We start from the raw sequence: 26,283 nt of genomic DNA, 5'->3' as shown, positions 1-26,283 counted from the left end.
CAGAAGGAATAATTTCACCCTGCTTTCTGTACTTCCTAATAAAAAGAAAATCTTTCACCAATCTATAAGGATAGATACTATTAAGGACTTTACTACAGAAGAATTTTCACATACACTAGGCCAGGGTTCTTCACCTTCAGCACTACTGACAGTTTAGACCAGATCATTCTTTGTTGTGGGGAGCTGTCCTGTGTATGCATTGTAGGATGTTTAGCAGCATCTCTGGCCTCTATCCACTCTGCCCAGTTGTGACAATCAAAAATGTCTTCAGATATTGCCAAATGTCCCCTGGGGGATAAAACTGCCCCCAGTTGAGAACCACTGTACTAGATCCACAGCAAGATTATTTCAACATCAGATGTTTGCTTTCACACGTCCCCCAGCTGCTTCACAAGAGCTGTCTCTCATCCATTTTGACTTGTCTATTCCTGTGTCTCCTGATCCATCTGGCAGACAAGTCATAATGCTAAGTATGTGATATCAGAGATAGCTCCTGGGCATCACCCCATAGCAGCATGAACACAGGGTGAGTGTCTCAGAGCCAAGGAAAGGGGAATGTAAGCAGAAAGTCTGCATTGTAGTCACAGGCATCGTCATAAATTACAGCTCACAGAAAACAATTCCCAAAGACAGAGCAGGACAAAGAGCCTTTGTTCCTAAGCTGAAGATCCACATGAAGTCCTCCTTGCAGGAGTAGCCTGCAGGCTTATCCTTGAATCACAGCTGAGAGTGCTTTCATAGGACAATGGCACATAATATGAACCTCCCAGCATGTAGAGGCAATGGAAAATTCAGAGGAAAACTAGTACCTTGCCAAGAAGATATAAAGCCAAATATTAATGTTTACTTTTTTCCTCTAAAACCAATTGATCTAGTAAACATACTCTGAAAACTACTTGTCACTAGTCTCTTATAATCCAGCAGGTAACCTACAGAGCATATTACTTAACATATCAGCAAAGAAGAAATGTCGTTTTTCATTAATAAAAAAAGCAAAAATATACTGGATCTTCAGGCTATTTTAAATTTGATATTTTTCCATAAAAAGTCCATGAAATAAGAATCCAAAGTACTATATCACTTACTCCTCTCTCACACAGAGTTCACCAATATATACTTACCATCTAGAACCTCTTCAGAAAACCCTGTTTTCTCAAAATCACTGGTATTCTGATTGTACAAACCAAACAGAAGATAATTTGCCAGCTCTCTGCAGCCTTCATTGTACCTGCTATCGATTCCTGCAAGGCAAAAAAGGCTTTGATCAGCTGTACTGTACTACGGGGAACATATGAGTCCCAACGGTTTGCCCCTGCTCAGCAAAACCCTAGTGGTTAAGTTAAAGGCAGCACCTCAGACCAGTTTTGTGCCAGAAGCCAAACTAAACAACTCTGAAAGAAGCAGGCCTCAGCATCAAGTACTCTTACATGGATTCAAGATCTATATAGTTGAGACAGTCAAACAGCACAGAACATAGAAGCTGTTAATTTAATCAAAAGCAATTCTTGAGGATAGAAGGAACCAGAAAATATAGTCCAAGTCCTGCCATAGTTGGTTAAAATTTTTTAATACTTTCAGTTAGAATAGGAATAGGCATCAGAAAAGTATTCTCTTCTCAAAGAGACCTTTACCAAAACACGTGGAATTAAATAAAGGAGGATTAAGGTGGTTTGAAAATAACTCAAAGAAGTAAAAAGAGGACAAGTGAATGAAACCTCAGACATCCATCATTTCACAAATATTTATCAGGCCCAAGGCCTAGCACTCTGCTGGGTGCTGAAGCATGTAGTAAACATGCCTACAGATGGTCTTCACAAAGCTTACAGTCTAGTAGGGCTGGGTCAGAGACTAATAAAAAGGAAATTAAATACTGCCTTCACAACTGCCTTTCAATGCCACAGGCACATATACTACCTGGTTCCTGGATATCTGTGAAGGCCCAGAGCTATGACTCTGGACAAGAGGGACATGTCAAGGGCAGGAGGCAGCTGGCTACGTGAGGCTAAAAGGAAGGGGCTGGGGCAGAAGAAGCTCCAAGAATGGAAATATGGCTGGAGCCTGGGAAACAGGACTGTCAGTTGTTATTCAGACCAGTGAAAAGTAATGGGCATTCAGACCAGAGGGGCTTAGAGACCACCTGTGGCAGGGGACTTCAAATATGGGAAGACTTCTTTCTGAGCAAGATCAAAGCAGCACACCCTCTTTTATGCCATCCAACACTTTAGTGAAGAAAGAGATGAAAAAGATTCAAAAGCAGAAATTACCTGGCCTACATAAGGACTGAAGTAGAAAGGGCTACAGAGTTAAAAATAACCAGTGGACTGGGCAGCATGTCCTCTTCTAAGGATTCCAGCTACATAAACTGCCACAAAAAATGCTAACATTAAAAAGACTGACCATGTAAAATTAAAGGTAAAAGATACTATATGTAACCACTTTAGTTAATAAAGTTGTTTCCCATGGGGGAATTCTGGGCTACAAATCTGATACTGCTAAACATGCATACTGGAATTAAACAAGTAAATGGATGGTAGATGGTAGGTGCCAAGTTTCTCACTGGTGGAGTGGAAGTTTACAGATAAGCAAGAGAAGGAGGCTAGAATGATCCATGTAGTAATGGGTTAGAGCTAGAAACACTAATATGAATTCACGTTTAGCTTAATACAGTAGAGACAGTTATATAACATTTACAGATGTGTATATATACACCACTTAAGGTACACACATATATTTCCTTACTCTGTCAGCTGAGAGGGCCTAAAAGCAATGACATCCCAGTAGCAAAGAGCATACCCAGTGCCCAGATCTTGGTTTCTAATACCATTCTCCAATAAAAGAAATCAGGGCTTCTTAGAGAAATAGCTGATTCTAGGACTGAAGCAGGTAATATACAAAATAAGACTGAAGCATCTTATAGTGTCAGAAAGTACAGAAGTACTAAATAAACTAAAACTTTTATGGAGATATATCAAAGGGAGGGATGTAGGAACCAACTGAAAGAGCCCCAAACGGCCAAGGCTGGAACAATCTGAAGTAGTAGTAGGTTATAACCTAAGGTATAAATGAAGTAGTACTGGATTTTAACTCAAAGTATAAAATAAATCTCCATGAAGACATACAAACAAATGATTGAATAAATAAATAAATGGGGGAGAAGAGACAAATATCCCATGCAGAAGAATTTCAAATAATTTATGTAGACACTACCCTCCTCAAGGCAATGGAGCATAATGCCTGCTCCTTAAGTGTGGGCTCATAGTGACTTCCTTCCAAAGAGGACAATATGGAAGGAGGGGTGGGGAGAGTACTTTACAATGCAGAACCTGACAAATATTATCTTAGCCAAGTGATCAAAGTCAATATAAACAGTGAAAAGTCTTGTTAGTATGTATCCTTGATATGTGATGAAAATGGCATGTTGCTTCATTGGTCTTGCACTCCAAAATCCATAACCCCCGTCTAAGCATGAGAAAAACATACGAAAAATCCCAAAAGAGGGATTTCACGTATGTCAAAACTTATCACATTGTACACTTGAAATATGTGCAGTTTACTATACATGAATTATACCACCATAAAGCTGTTTTAAAAAAAAGGTTAGCAGAAATTCAGTGAGAACATCTCCTACACCCTAATAACTAAATGAAAAATGCCAAAGTGGAAGGAGTTGAGTCAGAGTTGCTCAGAAGGATACTGTAGAGGCTAGAGGACAGATTAAACCAACCAAACAACCAACCATGAGATGCTATGATAACTCTAATTACTCAAAAAAGCAGAATTCACTAAACCCCAGAAGCTGTTTAAAAACACACAAGTGGTTATAAAGCAGAAACTAACACACCATTGTAAAGCAATTATACCCCAATAAAGATGTTAAAAAAAAAAAAAACAAACACACAAGTGCCTCATTGATTTCTTGCTTCACATTCACATACAGCTGTTTGTCCTGAAGGTTTTTTTTGGCTGCACCACGCAGCATGTGGGATCCTAGTTCCCTGACTAGGGATCGAACCCACAGCCCCTGCATCAGAAGCACATAGTCTTAACCGCTGGACCGCCAGGGAAGTCCCTGTCCTGAAGGTTTATTAAGTTTTTACCTCAATCTTCACACCCAACTTCAAACATCAATTTCTGCAACATTTGTGTTTTCATTGAAAAAAAATATATAAATATGTGTGTATATATATATATAAATATATATATAGAGTCTCGTGATATTTTTATAAGTAGACTTTTTTCTCGATCCTTTAGTATTCTATATTCAAGTAGCCCACATGATTTTATGCTGCCTATATTTACTAGGCTGAGCCTTAACTAACAGAAATAACAGTAACAAACAGGTGATTTTATTCATAAGTAAATTCATGGCAAAGACAGCCCCCACAACCTTGATGGCTGCAGCTGGAAAGAGAATCCAGTGAGTGTTGTTTCAGCATTTGACTGGAATTCTAGGGCCACCATAAACTATGTCTCTTAGCTAAGTGAGTGATGAAGCCAAGATTCAAACCCAAAACCTGCCTGGCTCCAGAGTGCACGTTTTTAACCACTCTGCCCACTGCCTATCGTAAGTTTAAATGCAAGTGCTATTAAGTGAAAAAATAAAATTATGCATAGACTATCTGAGGAAGGACAAACAAGAAAGTGGTTCGCTTCTGGGAAGGAAATTGGGTGATTGACAGACAAACACCTGACCTAAGCAAGTTTTATGACTCAATACTGTGAATGTAAATGAAAGTGAGATAAAGAAGGAGATTGACCTGACATAGGAAAATCTCCAAGATATACTTATCAAGTGAAAAATTTTCAATTAGATTAACAACAATATACATAAAATGTTTCCTTTTATGTTAAAAAAATATATGGTTGATATTATCTCTGGGGAGTGGGACCGGGTAACTGGGATGATTAGAAAATTTTGTTCATTATTATTTGTGTAATGTCTTAATTTTTAAATTATATGATGTGTTTTCATAATAAAAACAGTGTTAAAGAACAAATAAATGCCGAATTCTGCCACTCCATGGCCCTGAGCAAGTCTGTTTGATCTCCCAGAGTCTCAGTTTCCTCCTCTGTAAAAAAGGGACAACACTGCTTCTTGTAAGGTTGCTGTGAGGAGAAATGAGGTAACATGTACAAAGTGCCTGCTCTGTGGTACAGGCTCCCTATCTCACTGATATCTCACCTGACCTCATTAAAACAGCAACAGATCTCAGGGGAACAAAAGCTGGGAGAAGAATACTAACTCACAGCTTATCTCACAGTGATGATACTATTATTAATATCTTCCTGTGAACAGAAGCCAAGTTGTCCCAGCCCTGAGTCCCACCTTGTTAAAAGCACTGACCTAGGATGCAGAGGATTCCATCGGGTTGAGACTTGCTGCTCTGGGTCAGGATGCTCTGAACCTGGCGGAGTCGACTGCAGCTGCAATAAGAACAGAAATCAGCTTCCTGAGTGCCAGCATATGAAGGCATGAGGAAGGGAACGACTGCTAGGGATGGAAACTGGTCCTTATCTGACTTTGGTATCAGAATCATAACAAGAAATTAGGGAGTATTCTTTTTTCTTCTATTTTTTGGAAGAGATTAGGCAGAAGTGGTCTGAAGACTAAGTCTGAACTGCTGATTACAAACTGATGGTCAGTGGCTCTCTGGCTCAACAAAGGATGGAGCCAAAGGCCCTCTCATGATGAATGCTGGACAGGACTAGAACTGAGCAGCTGACCAGAAGGACTTCCAATGACTTCTCAATTTTGAAGTTTAATCAAAGAAGAGTTTCTACACTTACCTGTGCTAACTGTGGTCATCATTGGTCTGTTAAAAACGAAACAAATAACAAACAGATGAAAACTAAAAACTGGCCTAAGGACCTAAAGGAAGCTCTGATGTATCATCATAACTACCCCCACAGAGAGTGTCAGTAGATGGTACTTGCTCCCATTTCTGTGCAGATCTCTGATTCCATTGGTTTTAGGCATATGCCCTTCCTCCCAAACAAAGCATAAGGAGAGACATGACCAGATGTTAATATCACTTCTAAGGACCCCATGCTTTCCATATCAATCCCTCCTCCTTCCCAGAAGTCCGAGAGAGAGCTGGTCACTTTCCTGCTTGAGACTGATCTTTCCATAAGGTCTGTCCACATCACCTTCAGGTCCAAGATCTGTCTCCAGTATTCATTCCCTAACACTCCTATATTAATTTTTTTCCCTACAGTCAACATATTCCCAGCCCTACCACATCATTATTATCTAAGATCCTCCATAAACCAACTACAGTAACTGTTCCATCCATAACAATCAGATTTCATCCTCACCCCTCTGTTCTGGTACACTGCCCTACACTCACCCGAGCAATAGTGTATCCAGCCAAACAACACCACTTCCCTTCCTTGGATTCTCTTTCCCTGCCTGGATTCTTTCTGATGTTCCCATACCCCAAGTCCATGACTTAGTGGTCATTATCACTGTCTTCCCTCAAGATGTTCACAATCTTCCACCTAATACCGAAACCAAAGATAGCACCAAAAAATAGAAACCTACAGATCAATATCTACCATGAATATAGATATAAAAATCCTCAATAAAATATTAGCAAATAGAATTCAAAAACATACAAAAAGAATTGTACACCATGACCAAGATGGATGCAAGGCTGTTTCACTACTGGTAAATCAATCAATATAATCCACAATCTAATAGGTTAAAGAAGAAAAAAAAAAATCACACAACCATATAATTGATGCAGAAAAATCATCTAACAGAATTCAACACCCATTCATAATAAAAACACTTAGAAAACTAGAAATAGAGTTTCCTCAACTTGATAAAGAACATCTACAAAAAACCTCCAAAGCAAAGTTTGGAATATACTTAATGGTGAAAGAACTAAATGAGGAACAAGAAAAATATGTCTGCTCTCATTACTCCGATTCAACATAATACTGGAAGTTCTAGCCAATGCGATAAGGCAAAAAAAAAAAGGAAATAAAAGGCATAAAGATAGAAAAGGAAGACATAAAACTATTGCTATTTGCAGATGACATAATGACCTATGCAGGGAATCTCACAGAATCTACAAAAAACAAAATCTGAGAACTAATAAGTGAATTCAACAAAGTCACAAGATCAACATATAAAAACCAACCGTATAAATGAACACACAGAAACCAAAATTAAAAATACAGTATCATTTAAATATAAATCTAACAAAACATGCACAGGACTTACAAGCTAAAAACTACAAAACACTGATAAAGGAAACCAAAAAAGATATAAGTAAGTGGAGAGACATATTTTATTTACAGACTGGAAGACTCAACATAATATAGATGTCAATTCTCCTTAAATTAATGTACAAGTTTAACACAATTCCTATCATAATCGCAGCAAGCTTTTTTGTAGATACAGAAAAGATTACTCTAAAACTTACATGGAATGGCAAAGGAACATTCTAAAATAGCTAAAACTTTTCTGAAAATGAATAAAGTGGGAGGAATCACTCTACCTGATGTCAAGACTTATTAGAGAGGCAGGTTCAAGATGGTGGAGTAAAAGGACGTGCACTCACTCCATCTTGCGAGAGCACTGGAATCACAACTAACTGCTGAACAGTCATCGACAGGAAGACACTTGAACTCACCAAAAAAGATACCCCAAAACCAAAGACAAAGGAGAAGCCATAATGAGACAGTAGGACGGGCACAATCACAATAAAATCAAATCCCATAACTGCTGGGTGGGTGACTCACAAACTGGAGAACAATTGTACCACAGAAGTCCACTCACTGGAATGAAGTTTCTGAGTACCACGTCAGGCTTCCCAACCTGGGGGTCTGGCAAAGGAAGGAGGAATTCCCAGAGATTCAGATTTTGACGGCTAACGGGATTTGTTTGCAGGATATTGACAGGACTGGGGGAAACAGAGACTCCACTCTTGAAGGGCACATACAAAGTAGTGTGTGTGTCAGGGCTCAGGGGGAAGGAGCAGTGACCCCATAGGAGGCTGAACCAGACCCACCTGCTATTCTTGGAGGGTCTCCTGAAGAGGTGGGGGATGGCTGTGGCTCACTGGTGGGACAAGGACACTGGCAGCAGAAGTTCTGGGAAGTAATCCTTGGCATGAGCCCCCCCCCACCCCCGGAATCTAACATTAGCCCCACCAAAGAGCCTGTAGTCTCCAGTGCTCGGTCGCCTCAGGCCAAACAACCAACAGGGAGGGAACCCCGCCCCACCCATCAGCAGACAAACAGATGAAAGTTTTACTGAGCTCTGCCCACCAAAGCAACACCCAGCTCTACCCACCACCAGTCCCTCCCATCAGAAAATTTGCACAAGCCTCTTAGATAGCCTCATCTACCAGAAGGCAGACAACAGAAGCAAGAAAACCTACAATCCTGCAGCCTGTGGAACAAAAAACACATTCACAGAAAGACAGACAAAATGAAAAGGCAGAGGGCTAGGTACCAGATGAAGGAACAAGATAAAACCCCAGGAACACAACTAAAAGAAGTGGAGACAGGCAACCTTCCAGAAAAAGAATTCAGAATAATAACAGTGAAGATGATCCAGGACCTTGAAAAAGAATGGAGGCAAAGATTGAGAAGATGCAAGAAATGTTTAACAAAGACCTAGAAGAATGAAAGAAAAAAACACCTCGAAGAATTAAAGAACAAACAAACAGAGGTGAACAATACAATAAATGAAATGAAAAATACACTAGAAGGAATCAATAGCAAAATAACTGAGGGAGAAGAACGGATGAGCGACCTGGAAGACAGAATGGTGGAATTCACTGCTGCAGAACAGAATAAAGAAAAAAGAATGAAAAGAAATGAAGACAGCCTAAGAGACCTCTGGGACAACATTAAACGCACCAATATACACATTATAGGGGTCCCAGAAGGAAAACAGAAAGGACCCAAGAAAATATCTGAAGAGATTATAGTCGAAAACTTCCCTAACACGGGAAAGGAAATAGCCACCCAAGTCCAGGAAGCGCAGAGAGTCCCAGGCAGGCTAAACCCAAGGAGAAACACACCGAGACACATAGTAACCAAATTGGCAAAAATTAAAGACAAAGAAAAATTATCAAAAGCAACAAGGGAAAAACAACAAATAACATACAAGGGAACTCCCATAAGGTTAATAGCTGATTTCTCAGCAGAAATTCTACAAGCCAGAAGGGAGTGGCATGATGTATTTAAAGTGATGAAAGGGAAGAACCTACAACCAAGATTACTCTACCCAGAAAGGATCTCATTCAGCTTCGATGGAGAAATCAAAAGATTTACAGACAAGAAAAGCTAAGAGAATTCAGCACCACCAAACCAGCTCTACAACAAATGCTAAAGGAACTTCTCTAAGTGGGAAACACAAGAGAAGAAAAGGACCTACAAAAACAAACCCAAGGGCTTCCCTAGTGGCGCAGTGGTTGAGAGTCCGCCTGCCGATGCAGGGGACACGGGTTCGTGCCCTGGTCTGGGAAGATCCCACATGCCGCGGAGCGGCTGGGCCCGTGGGCCATGGCTGCTGAGTCTGCGCGTCCGGAGCCTGTGCTCCACAAAGGGAGAGGCCACGACAGTGAGAGGCCCGCGTACCGCAAAAAAAACAAAACAAACAAATGAAAAAAAACAATTAAGAAAATGGTAACAGGAACATACATACTGATAATTACCTTAAAGGTGAATGGATTAAATGCTCCAGCCAAAAGACACAAGCTCTCTGAATGGATATAAAAACAAGACCCATATATATGCTGTCTAAAAGTAACCCACTTCAGACCTAAGGACACATACAGACTGAAAGTGAGGGGATGGAAAAAGAAAGAAAAAAATCAAAAGAAAGCTGGAGTAGCAATACTCATATCAGATAAAATAGACTTTAAAATAAAGAATGTTACAAAAGACAAAGAAGCACACTACATACTGATCAAGGGATCAATCCAAGAAGAATATATAACAATTATAAATATATATGCCCTCAACATAGGAGCACCTCAATACGTATGGCAAATGCTAACAGCTATAAAAGAGGAAATCGACAGTAACACAATAATAGTGGGGGACTTTAACACCTCACTTACACCAATGGACAGATCATACAAAATGAAAATAAATAAGGAAACAGAAGCTTTAAATGACACAATAGACCAGATAGATTTAATTGATATTTATAGGACATTCCATCCAAAACCAGCAGATTACACTTTCTTCTCAAGTGCGCACGGAACATTCTCCAAGATAGATTACATCTTGGGTCACAAATCAAGTCTCACTAAATTTAAGAAAATTGCAATCATATCAAGCATCTTTTCTGACCACAACACTATGAGATTAGAAATGAATTACAGGGAGAAAAACGTAAAAAATGCAAACACATGGAGGCTAAACAATAAGTTACTAAATAACCAAGAGATCACTGAAGAAATCAAAGAGGAAATCAAAAAATACCTAGAGACAAATGACAATGAAAACACGACGATCCAAAACCTATGGGATGCAGCAAAAGCAGTTCTAAGAGTGAAGTTTATAGCTATACAAGCCTACCTCAAGAAACAAGAAAAATCTCAAATAAACAATCTAACCTTACACCTAAAGGAACTAGAGAAAGAAGAACAAACAAAACCCAAAGTTAGCAGAAGGAAAGAAATCATAAAGATCAGAGCAGAAATAAATGAAATAGAAACAAAGAAAACAATAGCAAAGATCAATAAAACTAAAAGCTGGTTCTTTGAGAAGATAAACAAAATTGATAAACCTTTAACCAGACTCATCAAGAAAAAAAGGGAGAGGACTCAAATCAGTAAAATTAGAAATGAAAAAGGAGAAATTACAATGGACACCACAGAAATACAAAGCATCATAAGAGACTACAAGAAACTCTATGCCAATAAAATGGACAACCTGGAAGAAATGGACAAATTCTCAGAAAGGTATAACCTTCCAAGACTGAACCAGGAAGACATAGAAAATAAGAACAGAACAATCACAAGTAATGAAGTTGAAACTGATTAAAATTCTTCCAACAAACAAAAGTCCAGGACCAGATGGCTTCACAGGTGAATTCTATCAAACATTTAGAGAAGAGCTTCTCAAACTCTTTCAAAAAACTGCAGAGGAAGGAACACTCCCAAACTCATTCTACGAGGCCAGCATCACCCTGATACCAAAACCCTGATACCACCCTGATACAAAAAAAGAAAATTACAGACCAAGACTACTGATGAATATAGATGCAAAAATCCTCAAAAAAATAATAACAAGCAGAATCCAACAACACATTAAAAGGATCATACACCATGATCAAGTGGGATTTATCGCAGGGATGCAAGGATTCTTCAATATACACAAATCAATGTGATACACCATATTAACAAATTGAAGAAGAAAAACCATATGATCATCTCAATAGATGCAGAAAAAGCTTTTGACAAAACTCAACACCAATTCATGATAATACCTCTCCAGAAAGTGGGAATAGAGAGAACCTACCTCAGCATAATAAAGGCCACATACGACAAACCCACAGCAAACATCATTCTCAGTGGTGAAAAACTGAAAGCATTTCATCTAAGATCAGGAACAAGACAAGGATGTCCACTCTCGCCACTATTATTCAACATAGTTTCAGAAGTCCTAGCCACAGCAATCAGAGAAGAAAAAGAAACAAAAGGAATACAAATTGGAAAAGAAGAAGTAAAACTGTCACTGTTTGCAGGTGACATGAAACTATATATAGAAAATCCTAAAGATGTCACCCCGAATAACCAAAGCAATCTTGAGGGAAAAAAAAGGAGCTGGAGGAATCAGACTCCCTGACTTCAGACTATACTACAAAGCTACAGTAGTCAAGACAATATGGTACTGGCACAAAAACAGAAATATAGATCAATGGAACAGAACAGAAAGCCCAGAGATAAACCCACACAAGTAATCTATGACAAAGGAGGGCAAGGATATACAATGGAGAAAAGACAGTCTCTTCTAAAAGTGGTGCTGGGAAAACTGGACAGCCACATGTAGAAGAATGAAATTAGAACACTCCCTAACACCATACACAAAAATAATCTCAAAATGGATTAAAGACCTAAATATAAGACCGAACACTATAGAACTCTTAGAGAAAAACATAGGAAGAACACTCTTTGACATAAATCGCAGCAAGATCTTTTTTGACCCACCTCCTAGAATAATGGAAATAAAAACAAAAATAAACAAATGGGACCTAATGAAATTTAGAAGCTTTTGCAGAGCAAAGTATAAACAAGACAAAAAGACAACCCTCAGAATGGGAGAAAATATTTGCAAATGAATCAACAGACAAAGGATTAATCTCCAAAATATATATAAGCTCATGCAGCTCAATAATAAAAAAACAAACAACCTAATCAAAAAATGGGCAGAAGACCTAAATAGACATTTCTCCAAAGAAGACATACAGATGGCCAAGAGGCACATGAAAAGCTGCTCAACATCACTATTAGAGAAATGCAAATCAAAACTACAAAGAGGGGACTTCCCTGGCGGTCCAGTGGTTAAGACTTCGCCTTCCAATGCAGGGGATGTGGGTTCAATCCCTGGCTGGGAAACTAAGATCCTACATGCCTCGCAGGCAAAAAACCAAAAACATAAAAACTGAAGCAATATTGTAAAAAATTCAACAAAGACTAAAAACAGTACACATCAAAAAAACAAAAACAAAATCTTAAAAAAAAAACAAAAAAACGACAATGAGGTATCACCTCACACCAGTTAGAATGGGCATCATCAGAAAATCTACAAACAACAAAGGCTGGAGACGGTGTGGAGAAAAGGGAACTCCCTTGCACTGTTGGTGGGAATGTAAATTGATACAGCCACTATGGAGAACAGTATGGACATTCCTTAAAAAACTAAAAATAGAATTATCATAAGACCCAGCAATCCCACTACTGGGCATATACCCAGAGAAAACCATAATTCAAAAAGACACATGCACCTCAATGTTCACTGCAGCACTATTTACAAAGCCAGGTCATGGACGCAACCTAAATGCCCATAGACAGATAAATGGATAAAGAAAATGTGGTACATATATGCAATGGAATATTACTCAGCCATAAAATGAATGAAACTGGGTCATTTGCAGAGACTTGGATGGACCTATAGACTGTCATACAGAGTGAAGCAAGTCAGAAAAAGAAAAACAAATATTTTATATTAACGCATATATGTGGAATCTAGAAAAATGGTACAGATGAACCAGTTTGCAAGGCAGAAATAGAGACAGAGAGGTAGAGGACGAAAGTATGGACACCAAGAGGGGGAAAGCAGGGTGGTGGGGGTGGTGGGATGAATTGGGATGATTGGGATTGACATATATACACTAACACGTATAAAACAGGTAACTAATAAGAACCTGCTATATAAAAAAATAAAATAAAATTCAAAAAAATTAAAAAAACTTATTATATAGCTAAAGTAATCAAGACTGTGGTTCTGGCTGAGAGACAGACACATAGATCAATGGAACGGAAAGCCAGAAATAGGCCCACAAAAATATAGCCAATTAATATTTGACAAAGGGTGGAAAGTGATTCAATAGAGGAAAAATAGTCTCTTCAATAAATGGTGCTGAAACAACTGGATATCCATAGACAAAAACATGAACCTCAACCTAAACTTTATAACTTTCACAAAAATTAAGATAGATCATAGATTTAAAAATTTTGATATAAAACTATAAAATCTTTAGAAGAAAAAAGAATAAATATTCAGGGCTTAGGATTTAATGAAGTTCTTAGGCTTGATACCAAAAGTATGATCCATTAAAAATTTGATAAATTAGACTTCAGCAAAATTTTAAACTTTGCTTTGTGAAAGAACCTGTTGGGAGAATGAAAAGACAAGCTACAGATTGGGAGAACATATTTGCAAATCACTTACCTAACCAAGCTGCATACATAAGAAACTCTCCAAACTCAACAGTAAAAAAACAATCCAATTAGAAAACAGGCCAAAGGCATGAAAAAACATTTTCTCCAAGAGGATACAGAGATGGCACATAAGCACATGAAAACATGTTCAACATCATTATCCATTAGGGAAATCCAAGTTAAAACCACAATGAGGTATTACTACACATCTATTAGAAAAGCTAAAATATCCATAACAAATGGTGACGATACCGAAATGCTGGTGAGGATTCAGAGAAACTGAATCATTCACAGATTTCTGAAGTAAATTAAAGAAGACACCAATAATGGAAATACATTCACGTTCATGCATTGGAAGACTTAATACTGTTAAGCTATCAATACTACACAAAACAATCTACAGATTCAATATAATCTCCATCACAATTCCAGGAACTTATATATATAGTTTTATATATATATATATATAAATTTTTATTGGGTCATAATTGATTTACAATGTTGTGTTAGTTTCAGGTGTACAGCAAAGTGAATCTGTTATACAAATACACATATCCACTCTTTTTATTAGATTCTTTTCCCTTTAGGCCATTACAAAGTATTGAGTAGAGTTCCCTGTGCTATACAGTAGGTCCTTATTAGTTATCTATTTTATATATAGTAGTGTATATGTGTCAATCCCAATTTTCCAATTTATCCCTCCCCTCCACTCCAGAAACTTTTTTTGAAGAAACAGAAAAATCCATCCTAAAATTCATAGTAATTTCAAGGAACCCAGAATAGACAAAACAATAATGAAAAAGGATAAAGCTGGAGGAAACACTTCCTGATTTCAAAAGTTATTACAAAGCTAACCATAGCAGTTTGGTACTGGCATAAAGATAGACATATAGAACAGGGGTCCCCAATCCCCCGGCTGTGGACCGGTAAGGGTCTGCAGCCTGTTAGGAACCCAACCACACAGCAGGAGGTGAGCGGCGGGCGAGCGAGCAAAGCGTCATCTGCAGCTCCCCATCACTCACATTAATTACCCCCTGAACCATCCCCCCCACACCTGGTCCGTGGAAAAACTGTCTTCCACGAAACCTGTCCGTGGTGCCAAAAAGGCTGGGGACCACTGATTATAGAACAATGGAATAGAATAGAGAGCCCAGTAATAAACTCTTTTTGTGACTGGCTTATTTCACTTACTATAATGTGCTCATGGTCAAATGATTTTTGACAAGGGTACCAGGATTGAGAAAGGAGAGTTTTTTTCAACAAATGGTTTTGGGAAAACTGTATAGTCACATGCAAATTAAAAAAAAAAAAAAAAAAAAGGATTCAAACTCTGACTTTACACCATATACAAAATTTAACTCAGAATGAAGACCTCAATGTAAACCTAAAACTATAAAATTTTTAGAAGAAAACATATGGGAAAAGCGTCATGACATTAGAGTTGGCAATGATTTTTTGTCATTTTCCAATGACACCAAAAGCACAGATGACAAATGGAAAGATACATAAATTAGACTTTATCAAAATTAAAAACTTATGTTCATTAAAGGACACAATTAACAGAGTGAAAAGACAACCCACAGAATGAGAGAAAATATTTGCAAATCATATATCTATTAAGAGGCTAATATCCAGAATAAAGAACCTCTATAACTCAACAACAACAAACAATTCAAAATGGGCAGAGAACATGAATAGACATTTCTCCAGAGAAGATACATAAATGGCCAATAAGCACATGACAAGATAAAAGATGCTCAATATCACTAATCATCAGCGAAATGCAAATCAAAACCACAACGAGGTATTACTGCCATGCAAATTAACATGGCTACTATCAAAAAAGCAGAAAATATAAAGTTTAGCAAGGATGAGGAGAAATCAGAACCTTTGTGCACCGTTGGTGAGAATGTAAAATATTGCAGTTGCTGTGGAAAACAGCACAGTGATCCTCAGAAAATTAAACACAGAATTACCATATGATCCAGCAATTCCACTTCTGGGTATACACCCCAAAGAAATGAAACCAAGACTCAAAGAGATATCTGTACACCCAAGTTCATAGCAGCATTATTTGCAATAGTCAAAAGGTAGAAGCAACCCATATGTCTATGGACACAGATAAACTGTGGTATATACATAATACAATGGAATATCATTCAGTCTTAAAAAAGGACAGAAATTCTGACATATGCTAAAACATGGATGAACTTTAAGGACATTATAATAAGTGAAATAAGCCAGTCACAAAAGGACAAATATTATATGATTCCGTTTTTATGAGGTACCTACAACAGCCAAATTCACAAAGACAGAAAGTAGAAAGATGGTTGCCACGGGCCAGAGGGAACGAGTGGGGAGTTACTGTTTAAGAGGTACCAGAGTTTCAGTTTTGCAAGATGAAGAATTCTGTGGATAGATACTGGTGAATGTAGCACAACAATGTGAATGTACTTAATACCACTAAATTGTACACTTAAAACAGTTAAGATGGTAAATTTCATGTGTATTTTACCTTAATTAAAAAAATTTTAAGTTAAATTTTAAGTTAAAAGCCAATGTGATGTAAAACAGAAAGAAGAGAGGGAGAACTCTTCTTATGTAAAAGAGATTAAAGAATAATAAGACAATGCAATTTATGAACCTTAATTCGATTTAAACAAACAAACAAAAACCCAGGGAAACATCTATGAGACATCTGAGGAAATCTGAATATGCCTTGTATAATAGGTAATAATTATATATTATTATATTATTATCTATTATCCAGGGCATATTCAAATTGACTATTAATTTTCTTAGCTGAGATAATATTATGGTGGTTACAAAGTAGAATGTCCTTTTTCTTAGCAGATGCATGAGGCAGTACTCAGGAGCAAAGTGTCATTATATCCGCAAATTGAAAACCGTTTAACAGAAAAGAAGAATGAAAAGAAAAGAAAAAGTAAAGAATGCACATAAGGTAAAAAGTTAAAATTGGTGAATCTAAGCGATGGGCATAGAGTATTCACTGTACTATGTTTTCAACTTTTCTGTGTTGTTCAAACATTTTCATAATAAAAATTTGGAGCTGGAGGTAAGGAGATGTGGAGTAACTCAGGGTTTGGAAGTAGCAGAATTTAAGCTGCAAGATGACTAAGATTAAAGTAAGAAAACTTCTTTCCCTGGGAAATGGTTGCCTGTCCCTCCCCACTTTCTCATGTTTAATATAAGATTCATTTTGCAATCATTCTCTACATGACAAATATTTCATTAAGTTGGTCCTTTGGTCCACTGCGCAACCCTAGCTGACTACCACGGTTACCAAGAGCTCTTGGGCTTTCAAACTTAGAATCAGCCAGTGACAAAAAGCATTAACAGGTCATGTGACCAGGAAACAAACAGCTCCCCAACTACTGCGGTGGGAAGCCAAGACAATACTGAAGACAGGAGCAAAAAGAGGATTTTTTTCCCTGCAAGTGTTTTGGGAAATAAATAAAGGGAAAAGTAAAACAAAGTGAAAGCATATAAAATGTAGAAAGACCTTCCTCTTCCCAGAGTAAAACATTATCATAGTATTTTCTTGTCTAATGGGTAGAACTAAATTTAGTTTTTTTCCTTTGAATATTTTCTTGCTTCCCAAATTTAGTTTTTAACCAGAACATAGCCTATTATTTGTCACTGAACCATTAAACTTTTCACTTACTGAAGTATTTACCTATTAAAAAACACCTGGTAGGGCTTCCCTGGTGGCGCAGTGGTTGAGAGTCTGCCTGCCGATGCAGGGGACGTGGGTTCGTGCCCCGGTCTGGGAAGATTCCACATGCCACGGAGCGGCTAGGCCCTGAGCCATGGCCACTGAGCCTGCGCGTCCGGAGCCTGTGCTCCGCAACGGGAGAGGCCACAACAGTGAGAGGCCCGTGTACCGAAAAAAAAACAAAAAACAAAAAAACACCTGGTAAGTATAAAGAAAACCACAATCACTCATATTTACAGCACCCAGAATTAACCTATGTTAGTGCCTTTTTGAATTATGTAAAATATTAATTTATCCTTTTTTATTTAAAAAAATGGAATATGACATATAAAACTAAAGTCTTCACTGTTCCCCATCCCCGGAGGTCACCACTATGAGTTTGTTGTGTAACCACCCACTCTTTTTTTCCTTTTTTTCAATAGAAACTTTCAAACACACACCAAGCCCAGCAATAGCACTGCCCGTAGCTTCCAGGTCTACCTGAGCACAGGTGGCACATCCTGGGTAGATGGCCTGTGGTCACCCACGACTTTACAAAGTTCCTCCTTTAGAATACCTGTAGACTCAACATATACCCAGTAATACTATTTATATCAAACATGCTGCTTGTATACTATACTGTATTTCTCACTTTCCTTGGATTCAGGCTCAAAATCTAGACATGACAGATGACAAGACAAAAACAAGACCCAAAGAGAAGCAGTTTGCCCAAGATCACAAGGCTGAGTAAAGATTAACAGCCCCAGGACCTGAGTGACCAGGCACCCTGACTCTGAACTTCTCCTGATATATCTCACTGATTTCCTGACAATAAAGTTAGCCTCAGATACAATATTTCTGAATTCTAAACAATCATCTCTGTTCTCCCCATCTTCCATTTTATATATAATAGTTAATTCACTGCTCACTGCTTTTATAACAATTACTGTATACACAGCCAGATATATTTTCTTGTTTGTTTGTGTTTCATTATCCTGGTTCCCTGGAAATGAAGGAGAAAATTTGAAAATTTTATTTCTGCCTGTTTTTCCTCCATAATTTATGCTTTTTGATTTTCAAATTAAACAATTAAAACATGAATAATCCTCCTTATATTCTATATGCTTTGTGCTTTGAATGTTTTACAAAGTGAATCCTCATACCAATCTGAATCACTTTATCTTATGAAACTGCTGTGAACAATGTGATGTGAATCTCTCAGTAATACATAGTTTGGGTGAGTTTTTTAGGGAAAGAGTTGTTTTACATAAAATCATAATAACGACATATGTAACTGCTCTGCAACGTGTTTTCACTTAACATTGTACCTTAAGATCTTTCCAAGCTAGTAAATAGAACACAACCTCATTTTTAAAACTGTTGTACTATGTTCTTTTGTGTTTATTTAACCAGACACTATAATTGAACATTCAGGATTTTTATTATTTTTGCAAATAGCAAACAATGCTTCATTGAACAACCTTATATAGCCATCTTTGGCACAAGTACTAAAGTTTCTGCAAGGTAGAGACTAGCATTGCCAGGTTAAGAGGTATCTGCATTTAAAACTTTGATAGATCTTGCCAAATTGTCTTCTTAAACCGTTCACCTACAATATAACAGAGTACCTGTTTCCCCATAACTTCTAAACCATGTGTGGTTAGAATTTTCATTGTTATACAGTTGTCCCTTGTTATCCATGGAGGATTGGTTCCAGGACCCCCTCAGATACCAAAATCTGCAGATGCTTAAGTCCCTTATATAAAATGGCATAGTATTTGCATATAACCTATGCACATCCTCTGGTACACTTTAAATCATCTCTAGGGACCTCCCTGGCAGTCCAGTGGTTAAGACTCTGGCTTCCAATGCAGGGGGCATGGTTCGATCCCTGTTCGGGGAACTAAGATCCTACATGCCACACAGTGCAGCCGAAAATTAAAAAAAAAAATCATCTCTAGATTACTTATACCTAATATAAGTGCTAAGTGAACAGTTGTAAATACAGTGTAAATGCTATATAAATAGTTGCTTGTGTGGAGCAAATTCAAGTTTTGCTTTTTGGAACTTTCTCAAATTAAAAATATATATTTTTCCCCCATTTATTTATTTATTTATTTATGGCTGCATTGGGTCTCTGTTGCTGTGCCTGGGCTTTCTCTAGTTGCGGCGAATGGGGGGCTACTCTTCGTTGTGGTGCAAGGGCTTCTCATTGCGGTGGCCTCTCCTGTTGTGGAGCATGGGCTCTAGGTGTGCGTGCTTCAGTAGTTGTGGCACGTGGGCTTAGTAGTTGTGGCTCATGGTCTCTAGAGCGCAGGCTCAGTAGCTGTGGCGCATAGGCTTAGTCACTCCGCGGCATGTGGGATCTTCCTGGACCAGGGCTCGAACCCGTGTCCCCTGCATTGGCAGGCGGATTCTTAACCACTGCACCACCAGGGAAGCCCAAAAAATATATTTTTGATTGGGGTGGTTGAATCCATGGATGAAGAACCTGTGGATATGAAGGGCTAGCTGTAATATTATTTTATTTAGGACTTTTGCATTTGTAGTTCTCCTTTGTACTCTCCTAGTCAAACACCAGCATTATCCCAGCATGAGAGAACAAATGGAAAGCTTTCTGAGGTATATACTTCACTTAGCATGCTTTCCATTTTCATTTCCCTTGGTAACATACACTGTGCCCCTTCTCTGCCACAGCATCCAATCATGACTCACCCAGAAGCAAGCCAGGTCAGCTGGAGTCCTTTCCAGGGATTTCCTATTTTAGAGGTAGAAGAGAAATGGCCTCTAGGGTCACAGTGCAGGAAGAATGTGGATTTCAGGTTATTATGGATAGAGGCAACTATTTTGATAGCAGAGTCTTGGTTCCAGTTCCTGAGGCCCTAGTTCTTACAGGTCTTCCTACAAGTCTTATCTCCCCACTATTCCTTCCAGCCAAGCAAGCCAACACATTCACTCCCTTTTTTACTTTAATCTTTTGAGTTGGGTTTCTGTCACTTGAAATAGAGAGCATTCTTCTTATTATGAAATCAAACCCAGGAAATGTTTAGGGTTGAAGCATACCAATGTCTGTAACTTACTTTGAAAAGCATTAAAACATAGGATGGATTGATGGATGGATAGCAGGATGACTATATGATAAGGCAAACAGAGCAAATACATTAAGCAGAGAATCTAGGTATGAATATACATGAATGTCCACTGAACAATTCTTTCAACTTTTCTGTACTTCCAAACAGTTTTCATAATAAAATATTGGGGGGAAAATCAACAGCAGGAGTAATACAACATATTATCATATCAGCATTAATTCAGACTTCAGGTACTGATTACAAGGAGCTACTGCAGGACTGCTAAGAAAAGGGTTTAAGGGCTTAAGAAAGCTGGCCCTGCATTAAAGTGGCAACTATTTATTCCCTCCATAAAACAGACTTGGAAGAAAGCCAAGAAGGCAGGATGTGTCTCAAGTCAATAAATGTCCTTTCCCACTGATGTCCTTTCTGGAGCAACAACTTGCAATGTAAAAAGCAAAGGCAACATTACTGCTATCATGACCAGCATGGTTAACCAGTGACCATAAAGTGACTCAAACTGAAGGGATACACACACACACACACACACACACACACACACACACACACGACTGAAAATGTGTTGGCATCATTTAACTAGTCCATGACTTGAATTTTCTCCCAGCATTTTCATGTAGCTCATCACAGCCATTAGTTATCCTAAGCAATATAACTTTCATTCCACACAGCTACCTCTCTGTGGTAGGGACAAACAGATGCCTAATCCATATCCATTCTCCCCCCTTTTTTTTTAACTAATAATGGGTTGGCCAAAAAGTGCCTTCGGTTTTTAAGTAAAAATAAAAGACACATTTTTCATTTTCGCCAAGAACTTTATTGAACAACATAGTCACCGTTTTGTTCCACTACCTTCTGTCATTTTTCAGGCAACTTCATAATTCCATCTTCCCAAAACTTTTTGAGTAAAGGTTCCCGGTGTCTTTTACAGTCTTCCAGGGAACTGAAATTTTTTCCATTAAGAGAATTTTGTAAAGACCAAAATAAATGGAAATCTGAAGGTGCAATGTCTGGTGAATACGGTGGATGAATCACAAATTCCCACCCAAGCTGTAACAGTTTTTGCCTGGTCATCAAAGAAACATGAGGTCTTGCGTTATCCTGATGGAAGATTATGCATTTTCTGTTGACTAATTCCGGACGCTTTTTGTCGAGTGCTGCTTTCAGTTGGTCTAACTGGGAGCAGTACTTGTTGGAATTAATCGTTTGGTTTTCTAGAAGGAGCTCATAAGAGAGGACTCCCTTCCAACCCCACCTTATACACAACATCACTTCTTTGGATGAAGACTGGCCTTTGGTGTGGCTGATGGTGGTTCATTTCACTTGCCCCACGATCCCTTCCATTCCACATTATTGTACAGTATCCACTTTTCATCGCCCGTCACAATTTGTTTTAAAAACAGAATGTTTTCGTTACGTTTAAGTAGAGAATCGCATGCAGAAATACAGTCAAGAAGATTATTTTCACTTAACTTGTGTGGAACCCAATCAAAGCGACGAACGTAACCAAGCTGGTGCAAATGATTTTGAACACTTGATTTGGATATTTTGAGTATGTCAGCTATCTCCTGCGTGGTATGATGTTGACTGTTCTCAATTAAAGTCTTGATTTGATTGCTATCAACTTCAACTGGTCTACCCGACTGTGGAGCATTGTCCAGTGAGAAATCTCCAGCAGGAAACTTCACAAACCACTTTTGACACATTTGATCAGTCACAGCACCTTCTCCATACACTGCACAATCTTTTTTTTGCGTTTCAGCTGCATTTCCACCTTTCTTGAAATAATAAAGCATAATATGCTGAAAATATTGTTTTTCTTCCATCTTCAATATTAAAGTGGCTACACAAAAATTCACAAATTTTGATACATTTTTTATTTACTTAAATAAAATTTATTTATCTATCTATCTATCTATCTATCTATGGGTACGTTGGGTCTTCATTGCTGTGCATGGGCTTTCTCTAGTTGCAGCGAGCAGGGGCTACTCTTCGTTGAGGTGCACGGGCTTCTCATTGCGGTGGCTTCTCTTGTTGTGGAGCACGGGCTGTAGGCGCACGGGCTTCAGTAGTTGTGGCTGGCACACGGGCTTAGCTGCTCCACGGCATGTGGGATCTTCCGGGACCAGGGCTCAAACCCGTGTCCCCTGCACTGGCAGGTGGATTCTTAACTACTGTGCCACCAGGGAAGTCCTGATAAGTTTTTTTTTTTAAATACATGCTGATATGATAGCTGTCATAATACAATCTAACAAAATTGTTTCGAATGAAGTTAAGGACAACTAAGCACTACTAGAGCCACTTACGGAAAAAACCGAATGAACCTTTTGGCCAACCCAATAGTATCCCAATTTTATTTGGAGCAGCAATAGGCACAGCTCCTTTGCTTCTAGAGCTGACCAATGAGACATGCAAAAGCGATCAGGTGGAGGCTTCTGGGAAAGCTTGCTGAAGGGAAAGAACTGACTCAACTAGGAAAGCTGCTGCTTTTCTTTCCCCTTCTTGCCTGACAGACCTGATAGCTAGAGTTCCTGCAGCCATTTTGTGACCATGAAGCTATGAAGAAAATGGAATCCATTTGCTAAATACAAACACAGAAGTGGCCTGGTTCCCTGATGACTTCATACCAGGACTAGCCTGCCCTCCTCTAGATAGACATCTTTTCCAAGAGAGAGTAAACCTCAGTTAAGTCATTGTTAAGCATCTTCTACCAGCTGCCAAACATGGCTCCTGACAGGTCACCTTATCTAAAATAGTTAAAACTTGTACCCAATTGCAATTCATGTCTATGCATATTTCACAAATTGGAGTATATAAGACTCTCTACAAACTAAATCTGAGAACTTCAGAAAATGCTCCCCACCACAAATGGAAAATGTTATTTCAAAGTCTGTCACTATGTTCCACTGTAACAATATATTATTTTCCATTTTCTTCCTTTTCTCCAGATTTCTCTGAGCATTTCCACACACCATCTGCTCTTTGTAAAGTCAGTTTCACAGGTCTTCATTCAAAAGGCATCCACAAGTACTTTCCCTCACTTCTTTGACTATTAAAAGCATGCCAAATATAAATGCACTGTGGAATCCTGGATGGATCTTGGAATAGAAAAAAGACATTAGTGGAAAGACTGGGCAAAGAAAGTCTGGAGTAATAAACTCCAAATAAAAACAAATTTACTAAGTAAACAAAGTTTACAGTAAACTAATGTACAGTACAAATATTAATTTCTTAGTTTTGATAAATACACCATGTTAACGTTAGAGGAAGCAGAGTGAAGGCCTTATAGGAACCCTATGTACCATATTTGCAACTCATCTATAAACCTAATATTATTTCAAACAAGTTGAAAGCAAAAAGCATGCCAAATTAGCTAACTTTCCATTGAACTAGGTTCAAAATCACAGAAAACAGTTTTAAATACCCAAGTAGCAAACTCTGCTTTTTCTTTTCTTTTTTATTTCAGGGCAAAACAATATTTAAGCTGTGGAACTCTTGAGGGCATCTGCATCTCATCTACTCCCCTCTCCAAAAATTAGAATATCACAGAAGAGCCCAAGAGCTAGGAAACACTGTTACAATATTGTGCACTATTAATGCAACTATACTCACTAAATAAGAGTCCTCAGAACACAGTCATCCCAGACATATGTGAAAATGCAGACAGGGGCATCCCCTGCTTTTCAAAGTTCGCTTTTACATAAGACCTACCTGTTTTCACTAACTGAAAGAAATCTGAAGAGGGTTTTTGCTTTTATGAAAAAAGGTGAAAAGCAAAGATAGCCAGCATCTGTTTTGCAGTGGAGCAATGAGAGTGGCACTGTCAAGCTCCTTCGCTGGTAACTACACTCAGCATTACAGCAACAAGCCTCCATAGCTTTGAACTGTGTCTGTGAGCATCCGTGCTTTATCCTGATTTATTTTGTGCCTCTGTTAGCAAGATGTGTTCTAAGGTAATTGCTCCTTCACTTTAGGCTGTTTCACCTTACAAAAGGTTTCCTAGGAAGGCTCTACTTTCTGATAGCAGGGGGAAACCCATACTTAGACCTCCACCCCGGGCCAGAAATAAGGTCATAAAAACGTAACTAAGCAAACCCTTTTTACTTCTATAAGCACCAAACCAAGCCTCCCTGGCCAGAATCCAAGCAAGTATACTGAAGGTGAAACTTCACATTTTCAGACACACAAGGTCATAGTCTTGCTCTGTATTTTGAGTTTTCTTAAAGCAGGGACAATTACCACTTCTGTAGATCTGTAAACCCAAAAGAGAACCACGGGTATTGGTACCTGACCAATAAACATCACCTGAAGAGATAACCTGTCTCTGTGAGGCTTTATGTAAGCGCTCTCTATAGAAAATCACTATGGTGACCCACCTTCCCACCATCTAGCTTACAACTGTGATTCTTCATTCTCTGAACACCCTTAGCCCAGAGTTTCACCTGTAATTATTCTTTATTCATTCAATAAATAATTAGTGCAAGCAGTGTTTCATAATGGCTAACAACAGCAGTTCACATTTAGTGAGTACTGACTATGTGCCAGACACTGACCTAAGCACTAGGGCAAGCAATATGGGAAATGGCAATAAAAAATGGTCCCAGCCCGGGGCTTCCCTGGTGGCGCAGTGGTTAGCAATCCGCCTGCCAGTGCAGGGGACATGGGTTCGAGCCCTGGTCTGGGAAGATCCCACATGCCACGAAGCAACTAAGCACGTGAGCCACAACTACTGAGCCCACGTGCCACAACTACTGAAGCCCGCGTGCCTAGAGCCTGTGCTCCGCAACAAGAGAAGCCACCACAATGAGAAGCCCGCACACCGCAACGAAGAGCAGCCCCTGCTCACCCCAACTAGAGAAAGCCCGCACGTAGCAACGAAGACCCAACGCAGCCATAAATAAATTAATTAATTAATTTTTTAAAAAAAAGGTTCCAGCCCTTTGGTAATTTCCAGAAGCAACAAAGAAGGTCCTTTCTTATGAGTCCCTTAACAAGGAAAAAATTCCACCTATATATACATGGTATAGAAGAAGACCAGCACAGGAACTCCTCGGTCAGAATTTTTTGCTAGAGCACACGCCACCCAGTGAGTTCTTAAAGGGCGCATGGCAAGTCAAACTATGAGACCTCGCATGTGTGAAATGTCTTTATTGTTCCCTCACACCTGCCTGAGAGTTTGGCTGGATACAGAATTCTGGGTGGGAACTCATTTTCTTTTAGAAGGTACTCCTTGCTCCATTATCTTCTAGTGTCCATTCTTGCTACAATCTAATGATTCATGACTCTATGTGATTTATAGATATTCTTCTGTCTTCATAGTGCTCAAAAATTTCATTATGTGGGGACTTCCCAGGTGGCACAGTGGTAAGAATCCTCCTGCCAATGCAGGGGACACGGGTTCAAGCCCTGGTCCGGGAAGATCCCACATGCCACAGAGCAACTAAGCCTGTGCGCCACAACTACTGAGCCTGTGCTCTAGAGCCTGCGAGCCACAACTACTGAGCCCACACGCCACAACTACTGAAGCACACGCACCTAGAGCCCGTGCTCCACAACAAGAGAAGCC

At 38.8% G+C, this 26,283-nt stretch overlaps 1 protein-coding gene across 4 annotated transcripts in view; it reads right to left on the bottom strand.

Annotated features, from left to right (window-relative positions):
• Window positions 1–26,283, bottom strand: part of DNAAF9 (dynein axonemal assembly factor 9) — a 148,380-nt gene that overhangs the window by 117,298 nt on the left and 4,799 nt on the right. For 3 of the 4 annotated variants that reach the window (XM_030847592.2, XM_060284267.1, XM_060284266.1), the window contains exons 2-3: window positions 5,345–5,424; window positions 1,122–1,241 (exon numbers count right to left, since the gene is read on the bottom strand). In XM_030847592.2, coding sequence (XP_030703452.2) covers window positions 1,122–1,241; window positions 5,345–5,424 — 200 coding nt within the window. The remainder of the gene's footprint in view (window positions 1–1,121; window positions 1,242–5,344; window positions 5,425–26,283) is intronic. The other variant, XM_060284268.1, reaches the window with a different exon arrangement.

Source organism: Globicephala melas, chromosome 15 (assembly GCF_963455315.2).
Source record: "Globicephala melas chromosome 15, mGloMel1.2, whole genome shotgun sequence".
Classification (NCBI taxonomy): domain Eukaryota; kingdom Metazoa; phylum Chordata; class Mammalia; order Artiodactyla; family Delphinidae; genus Globicephala; species Globicephala melas.
This window is presented reverse-complemented; position numbering and strand designations above follow the sequence as displayed.